The sequence below is a fragment of the Hyperoodon ampullatus genome, assembly GCF_949752795.1.
Source record: "Hyperoodon ampullatus genome assembly, chromosome: 7".
NCBI lineage: Eukaryota > Metazoa > Chordata > Mammalia > Artiodactyla > Ziphiidae > Hyperoodon > Hyperoodon ampullatus.
The window spans coordinates 2,887,559-2,895,751 of record NC_136920.1 but is presented as its reverse complement, the minus strand read 5'-3'; the positions used below and the strand labels follow the sequence as shown (position 1 = coordinate 2,895,751).

Below are 8,193 nucleotides of genomic sequence, written 5' to 3'. Positions count from 1 at the left end.
GCGCGCGCCCGGCGGCCAAGCCGACGCCGATGCTCCGGGGAGGCGGAGGGCCAGCGTGAGGCCGGAGGGTGGGAGGGGCTAGGGCTTCCTAGGAACCGCGCGGGTGCGGCCGAGCGCGGTGGGCGGTGCAGGGGGCGGGCTCGGATTCGGAAGGGCTGTTCTCGAGAGTGCCTGAGGCGACGTGGGGTTTCCTGCTCACTTTGTGGAGTGGGCCTGGGGGACAAGGGAGGGTGAGGTTGGACGTTAGCAAAGGGGTGGGGGAGCCCAGTCGCGGCTGTGAGGTGGCGGTGCGGGTGGGCTTGCAGAACGGCAGGCAGTCTGGCAGGAGCTTTGAGAGGCAGCAAAGCAGGTGGTGACATCAGGGAGAACCTAGCTAGCTCTTCGCCTCCTGCCTGGGTGCTCCCGGGCAGGTCACTGACTGCTGGCGGCCACTAGCCTGCCCATCAGGTGCTTATGCTACTCACTCAGCCTCAGGGCCCACCGGGGCACCTTGGAGGAGCTGCGGCTCGGTGGGGAAGGGGTGCAGTCAGGACTTCTTCCAGTTCTATTGGACCCTGAGCCCAAGATGCACCATCGTCCAAGGGTCTTGGAGGCCACGGGTGGGGGGCCGTTGAGCAGGGGCCCTTGGACAGGGTCAGATTAAGGATGTAGGAAAGCTGATGCTGCAGTGAGGTTGCTCTGCCCCTGGGGGGTGGGGGCAGGGACAGGGACCACAGGGGACCCTGCCTGATTGCTATGAGCAGCGCCATCAGCCACCAGTGCTGGGCCCTGAGTTCCAGGTCAGTCCGGGTTGGTGGTGCGGGGGAGTCTGTTGTGACTTCAGGAGATGTCGGCTCTCCCCCACCTGGGCTCAGAGCTGGGAGCCTTGCTAAGGCCTCCTGTTTGCTTCCTTATCTAGAAGAGGGGGCTTAAGGTCCATGTGATACCCCAGCCCCCTTGTAACTGCTCACCATTTGGGGGCTACACCTGGGAGGTGGACAGGGAGGGGGCCAGAGAGCCCTGCTCAAGGGCCCGTTATTGGTGAGAGTTTCCACAGGAGCCCTACCCATCACCCTGGCAGGTCAGAGGTCAGAGATACATCGGGGCTGCTCACTGGGGCCAGGGGAGCTACGTGGACCCCGCCCCCCCGCCCACCGTCTGGGACCGTGGGGAGTGTCGGGGAAGCAGGCCGTACTGCCCAGCTCCTCAGGCGTGTGCAGGACGGCCCTGACTGGGGGTCCGCTGGCCAGGACCCCCACATATCACCGTGGCCCCCCCAGCCCTTCCGCCACCTCCCCGCTTGCCCAGGCCTAGCCTTGGGAAGGGAAGGACGGTGCCGGTGCCGGGGTGGGCTGGGGCGGGCCCTAGAGGAAGGAGCCGCTTGACTCAGAGTTACAGGAAGAGTGGGGCAGGCGGGGCTGGCGGGGAGAACCACCAACTGCCCGCCAGCCCGCTGGGGAGGAGGGTGGGTGCCTGGGTGGGGTTTAGGTTGAGGAGAGGATGTGACTGCAAAGCCAGGAAGCTACGGGGAAAGTTCTTATTAAAACGCACAAACAAAAGCCAGGTCCTTGCCGTGCTTGGCGATGCATCTGGGGCAGCCGTGGTGATTTGGACTGGGCCGGGGGCCCAGCCGAGCAGGGAGTTTGCTCCCAAGCACACGTGAATGACCTCAGTGACGGACATCCCCTCCTCAGGAGGAAAGAGCTGGAACCAGGTGACTTCGTGTCCTCGCTGCTCAGCGTGAGCCTGTGTTCTCGTCCTTGGAAGCCTTTTCCGGCCTGAGCCCTCTCCTCGAAATCAGGCCTGGCTGACGGGAGGCCCGCAAAGCACGTGGCTTGTGTGTGCACGTGTGTACGTGGTGCGTGTGTGCCAGTGAGAGAGCGAGGGGTGATGGGAGGCTGAGGGTGGGTGTGAGGTGCGGTGTGTGTGGTGTGGGGTGTGCGCAGATGCTCATGGTTGTGTGCCAGGTGTGTGGACTGCCAGAGTGTCGGAGGTGTGGGGAGTGTGCACGTGTGCACGGGGACCAAGAGCTTAGTGCAGGCATGTTTGGGGCGTGCAGGGGGCGGGTGTACAACACAGAGACTATACAGAGGACAGGGAGGGTTGCAGCGGTGGGTGTGCAGGGGGACACCTGTTGCCTGGCCATGTGGTTTGGCCTGAATTTCCAGGAGGGTCCAAGGTTGCCTTTCCAGGGGTAGGAGGTCTTCTGAGGTTACAGAGGCCAAGGGGCCACTGTAGGAGTTGCCCTGGGACCTGCTGGGCTGGGCGGGGGGGTGGTGCGAGCCGCCCAGCCTCCCATAGCCCTCAGTGGGCTTGTCCTCCTGCTTCAAGGGCCTTCCCGGGACTGCCCTCCACTCCAAAGGACTTCTGGAAGGACCCTCTGCACCAGCCCCCCGGGAATGAGCCTGATGCTCCACCGATTTCTGAGGAAATTCCAGCCCAGCCAAACCAGGGGCTTCCAGCTGATCACGGGTCCACATCGGGTCACCCATGCCGAAGGAATGGGGGGCAGGCTAAGACTCATCTCTGCAAAGCCTCAGGGGCCCCACGGGTCGGGGGAGGGCCTGAAGGAGCCGGGGCCCTGGTGTGTCCACTTAGCAGGGAGGAGGGGGAGGACTAGGCGCCCGGTAAATACCCGCCGGGCACCAGGGAGGAGGTGCCCAAGGCCCGGCTGCCAAGGAGTCTTCCTCAAAGGCTCTGACACTGGGGCTTCGTGCCCCGCCTTTCAGCCCAGGTCACTGGAGAGCTTTTTGGGTCAAGAGGCGTGTGGCTGCTGCCAGTCTGGCCGGGAGTGGTCCCAGACCCCGCGTAGGAGAGAAAGGTCACCTGTGGGCGGGTGGGGGCTTCCCTTGGACAACTAGATGGACAGCGTGGACAAAAGTGTCTGGGTCTGAAGATGACAAATGGGTGGAGGCGCCAGCACAGGACCCAGAAGGAGGGCTGCCCCGTGAGACCAGCCTGACCCCCCGCTCGTCCCTCCTGCCTCGACACCTCGGCCCAGTGCAGCCTCAAGTGCTGGGTTCACGCGTGCGTGGTGCACCCAGGACGGCGTCCAGAACAAAACCCCATGGCTGGGAGTGAGGCTCAGTCAGGCAGCCCAGCACTCGAGAACCCCGAGCCCCCCGGAGCCTCGGTACAGGCCGAGTGCAGCTGTACTGCAGCCCCCCTGCCTGTATGTGGCAGCCCTGTCCCCGGGGATCTTGGAACGAGGCCAACTCCCAGGCTCACGAGGGATGCCGGGAGTGCTGTCCCACCCTGGGCTGTCATGGTGTCCCTGGGGCAGATGACATGCAGTCTAGGCTGTGCCTGGTGCTCTGTGGCCTCCACGCGGCAGCTGGGGCAGAGGCAGTGCTTCAGTGGCCAGAGTTACACGTTAACTTATCCTGTTCTTGTTTAACTTGCTCCCGGGGATGGCGGCAGCCTCTGACCCGTCCCGGTGCTCTGACTGACTGGCCACAAGGACAGAGAGTGAATCCTGCCCAGCCCTTGAGGGAGCAGTCTGCTCGGCCAAGGAGCCCCGGGGAGCCGTGGGTGGCACCAGTGTCCAGCCTGCCTCGAGGAGGCCCCGGCCAGACCATGGCAGGTAGACGGTCAGAGAGGGATGGGCACGGGCTCCACTCCCACCTCCTGCCCCTCAGGCTGGCTCCACGCTGCAGTGTGGCCTGGCCTCTCTGCTTGGCCTCAAGCCAGGGGTACAAAGACCTGTTTGCCCCTCCCCTATGGCCCAGGGTCCTGACCCCATGGTTAGGATGGGCCCGCACCTTCTCCTGCCCAAGGCCTCTAGACCAGGCTCGTGGGGGTCAGTAAAGCCCAGGGATACTGGGAGTGGGCGCTGGTGGGGGGCCATTGGGGGCAGGCTGCTGGGAGACCACACTACCAAGATGATGGCGGTCTTTTATGACCACCGGCTCCGGCTCATCACCCCAATTTAAAGATGAGAAAGTTCAGATCCTGGGGAGGTGAGAAGGCTTGCCTGTAGCCAGGAGTAGAGGGTCCTGGAACCCCCAGCTCCCATACCAGGTGGAAGGTACTGACGCCCAACCCCTGACTCCCCCAAACCACTGGTGTCCAGCAGAGGGGCCGGGGCCTGGGCATCAGAGCAGCGGGCGACAGGTGCACACAGGAAATGTGTGCTGGCTCACGTCCTGGGTAGACAGGCAGCTAGGCAGGCCCTGCTGAGCTGGGGGGCGGTGCTGGGTCAGCTCAGCCATGACTCCATGCCAACATCTTCTCTGAGGACTGGCAGCCACATCCAGGGCAGGCAGAACACATAAGGACCAGCTGCTGCTGGGGTAAGATGTGCCAGATGCCAGGCCCTGTCCCGCATGGGACTTGTGGACAGACATGGTGTGGTTACCAAGCAGCACATGCCACTGGCCACCTTGGTTTTTTCCTGGCCCACAGACCATCTGTGGACAGTGGGAGGCTGGCATCGTGGGCACAGCTAACCCACTTGGTCCTCTCTCTGCAGGAGCCTGCGACAGGGCCCCTGACTTCCTCTCCCCATCTGGAAACCAGGTCCTGTGGCCTGCCCTGGGCAGTGTGGTCACTCTGAACTGCACGGCCTCGGTGGTCTCTGGGCCCCACTGCCCCTTGCCCTCGGTCCAGTGGCTGAAAGATGGGGTGCTGCTGGGCAATGGAAGCCACTATGACCTCCATGAGGACTCCTGGTAAGAGATGAGGGTGTCCAGGGTCAGGTGACCACGCTGGATATACCCACCCCCAGTGGCCTCTCTGACCTACACCCTGGTCTGTAATCACCTGGACATGGGCTGGGGAGTGACTGGCCAGACATGACACGGGCAGAGTGCCACTCTGGATGCACACTAAGAGTCAGTGACTGCAGAATCGGGTGGCCCCTCTAGACACTCACCTTGTAGACCACCCAGGGCCATGGGTGCCAGCAGAGTCCTACAGCCTGAATTACTCATTGACCGTCGGGCCAAGCCTAGGATCTGAGGACCCCCAGGACCCAGACCCAGGATTAGGATGACTGTTCCAAAAGAGATCCACACCCCCTTCATGTTCTGGCCATTTCTCTTAGCTTATGGCCCAAGGACTGCCCAGGAGGCCCAAATCTGCAGCCCCTCTGGGTGAGTCCCAGACAAGTGGGGCTCTGGGGCATCCAGTGATGCTATCGGGCCCCAGGTGAGGGGGTGGGGCCTGGTCTCCCCAGGGTCAAGGCCAACCGGTCAGAGGTGCTTGTGTCCAGTGTCCTGGGGGTCAACCTGACCAGTACTGAAGACTTCAGGACCTTCACCTGCTCCGTCCAGAACATCAGCTCCTCATCCTTCACTCTTTGGAGGGCTGGTGAGTGGGGTCCAGTGGGTAGAAGGTAGGAGGGAGGCCTGGGGAGCCTTTAGGCTTGGAGGCTGCTGGGGTGGCTCAGTCAGTGGCTCTGTCCCCAGGCCTGGCTGGACATGTGGCCGCGGTGCTGGCCTCACTTCTGGTCCTGCTGGTCCTGCTCCTGGCAGCGCTGCTATACGTGAAGTGTCGACTCAATGTACTGCTCTGGTACCAAGACACGTATGGGGAGGTGGAGATGAACGGTGCGTGGGGTGCGGATGGATGGGGAGGCGGAGTCAGCCACGGGGCCTCCCTAGGCTCAGCTCTGGGTGGGGGGGATTGGCTCTGCAGGTGGGGGCGAGGAGGCATCCGTCCCTGGAGGGCACTGGCGAGATCCCAGTCCAGGGAAGGGGGGTGTCTCTGTGCAGCCCAGGAGGGCACAGGGCCGGCAGAAGGGAGCCACGGTAGCCTGGTTCCACGGCTCCACTCGGAATCCTGTGCTGAGGAGGGGCCTAAGCGGGGCCCGGAGCCGAGATCTGCTGGGTCTGCGTCTGGGGGGCTGGCCTGGCCCCTGGGGCATAAGGGGGGAGATTTAGGGGGCCCCGAGGGTGGCAAGCCTAGGCCTGGAAAGCGGCCGCGCTGACCCGCCGCCGTCCGCAGACGGGAAGCTCTACGACGCCTACGTCTCCTACAGCGACAGCCCCGAGGACCGGAAGTTCGTGAACTTCATCCTGAAGCCGCAGCTGGAGCGGCGTCGGGGTTACAAGCTCTTTCTGGACGACCGCGACCTCCTGCCGCGCGCGGGTACCGCGGCGTCCTGCCCCTTTCCCCTCGGGCCCAGCCCCGATCCGGGGCGCAGGCCCCGCCCCTGTTCCGGCCCAGACCCCGCCTTTCCAGGGCCGCGCCCATCAATGACCCTACTCCTCCCCGTCCAGGGCCCAGCCGCATCTCTACTCGGGCCCCGCCCCTGTTCCGCCCAGATCCCGCCTTCCCAGGGCCACGCCCCCTCGGGTCCTCCTCAGGCCCAGGCTAGGGCCCCGCCCCTTCTAGGGCCCCGTCCGCACGGCCCCCGCCGATGACCGGGTTCCCGCAGAGCCGTCGGCCGACCTCCTGGTGAACCTGAGCCGCTGCCGGCGCCTCGTCGTGGTGTTGTCCGACGCCTTCCTGGGCCGGACCTGGTGCAGTCACAGCTTCCGGTGGGTCCCGCGCGGGGCTGGGTGGGCCCCAACTGCGCCCCCCCTGACGGTGCCGCCCTCGCAGGGAGGGCCTGTGCCGGCTGCTGGAGCTCACGCGCAGACCCATCTTCATCACTTTCGAGGGCCAGCGGCGCGACCCCGCACACCCTGCGCTCCGCCTGCTGCGCCAGCATCGCCACCTGGTGACCCTGCTGCTCTGGAGGCCCGGTTCCGTGGTGCGGAGGGGCAGGGGGCGGGGAGGGAGGGGGCTTGTAGATGGGGGCCCGTGGGTGGAGGTGCCATGGTCAGCCACCCAGGGGAGTGGGCTCTTTGGGGCCAAGGAGACCAGGGTCTTTCCGTGTTGGCACCCCCCCCCCCCGATTGTTCACGCTCGCTAACTGCCCCACCTTGGCCTCCAGACACCTTCCTCCGATTTTTGGAAAGAGCTACAGTTGGCGTTGCCTCGGAAGGTGCAGTACAGAGCGATGCAGGGAGACCCCCAGACCCGGCTGCAGGACGACAAGGACCCCATGCTGATTGTGCGAGGCCGGGTCCCAGAGGGTCGGACCCTGGACCCGGAGCTGGACCCTGACCCTGAGGGGGACCTGGGTATGCCCGCCGGCCCCACCCCTGACCCTGAGAAGCTCAGCCTGAGTTGGAGGGGGGCTGCATAAGGTGGAGCCCCAGAAAAGGTCCAGGTGGCAGGGAGTGCTCCCTGCAGCCCGTGGATGGGCTTAATTCCCAGCACCTCCCACTGCCTCTTTCCATGAAGGTGGTCGGGCTCGGGGCCTGACTGGGAACCTCCAGGACCTCAAATGACACCATGCAGGAGGGGCAGCAGGGAGTGACCCTGGCAGAAGGCAGGCTGTGGGCAGCCCAGCCTCAGGCCTGGCGGTACCCCTCCCCAGGTGTACGAGGGCCTGTCTTTGGGGAGCCAGCAGCTCCACCGCATGCAAGTGGGGTCTCGCTTGGAGAGGGCCAAGGCAGTGAAGTGGATGTGTCGGACCTTGGCTCCCGAAACTACAGTGCCCGCACGGACTTCTATTGCCTGGTGTCGGAGGATGACGTGTAGCCCCTGCCCCCTGGAGCAGCAGGATCGCCAGGGACAGCTGGGGGCAGGGCTGGGGTGGGTTTTTTCCCACTCAGCAGGACCATGAGCCCTGTCTGCCTGCAGCCCTGGGACCTCGGGGAGGGAGAGTGGCAGAAATAAAGTCCTTTGGAATCCTGCCCAGGTCTCGGCCTCTCCTCCCCCGGGGCAGGAAGCGGGTATGCAGTGTCCTGAGCAGAACACCCCACCCCTCACTTACGTCTCAGGCACTCCAGGGCCCTGGATCCCTCCCTTTTCTTGCTCCATGGCCACCTGGTCACCGCACCTGGGTGTCCACTCAAGCCCACTCTCTCCCCATCTTCATCCTGAGCCAGCTCAGGCGTGTCTCTTGCAGCGGCCTCCTCAGGTCTCCCTGCTTGGGGCCGTGACTATTCCCAGTCCCACTCTGATCCAGACAGTCCCTGGGGGGCAGTCCCCTTAGAGACTTCAGGTTCTGAGCTTTGCAGAAAAAGCCTGTTGTAAAAATATCAGTGGGAACTTTACAACCAAAGGGCCTGGCTTGGTGAGATGGAGAGAGGTCCCAGAACCTACTGGACCCCAAGCCTCAGACAGCATGAGTATACCTGTCAGGGCACCTCCAGGCCCAGGAAGGCAGGGCAGGGAGAGGTGTTGGATGCATCTGTCACGTGAGCACAGCCCGGTAGG

General features: G+C 64.4%; 1 protein-coding gene across 1 annotated transcript; it reads left to right on the top strand.

The window, feature by feature from the left end:
* The first annotated feature begins 1,511 nt into the window (after positions 1-1,511).
* SIGIRR (single Ig and TIR domain containing) lies at positions 1,512-7,667 on the top strand. The gene is made up of 10 exons (XM_079708607.1): positions 1,512-1,693; positions 3,400-3,562; positions 4,451-4,649; positions 5,156-5,289; positions 5,388-5,528; positions 5,926-6,069; positions 6,359-6,461; positions 6,526-6,676; positions 6,860-7,049; positions 7,349-7,667. The coding sequence occupies exons 1-10, from the start codon at positions 1,643-1,645 to the stop codon at positions 7,510-7,512; spliced, it is 1,440 nt and encodes a 479-aa protein (XP_079564733.1). The 5' UTR covers positions 1,512-1,642; the 3' UTR covers positions 7,513-7,667.
* Positions 7,668-8,193: the final 526 nt, after the last annotated feature.

Excerpts from the sequence above, each read along its gene's own strand:
- SIGIRR (XM_079708607.1), top strand. The coding sequence starts at position 1,643 with ATGACCTCAGTGACGGACATCCCCTCCTCAGGAGGAAAGAGCTGGAAC. Across the intron at positions 4,650-5,155 it reads GACCTCCATGAGGACTCCTG|GGTCAAGGCCAACCGGTCAG; the intron begins GTAAGAGATGAG and ends TGGTCTCCCCAG. Across the intron at positions 6,677-6,859 it reads TCTGGAGGCCCGGTTCCGTG|ACACCTTCCTCCGATTTTTG; the intron begins GTGCGGAGGGGC and ends CTTGGCCTCCAG.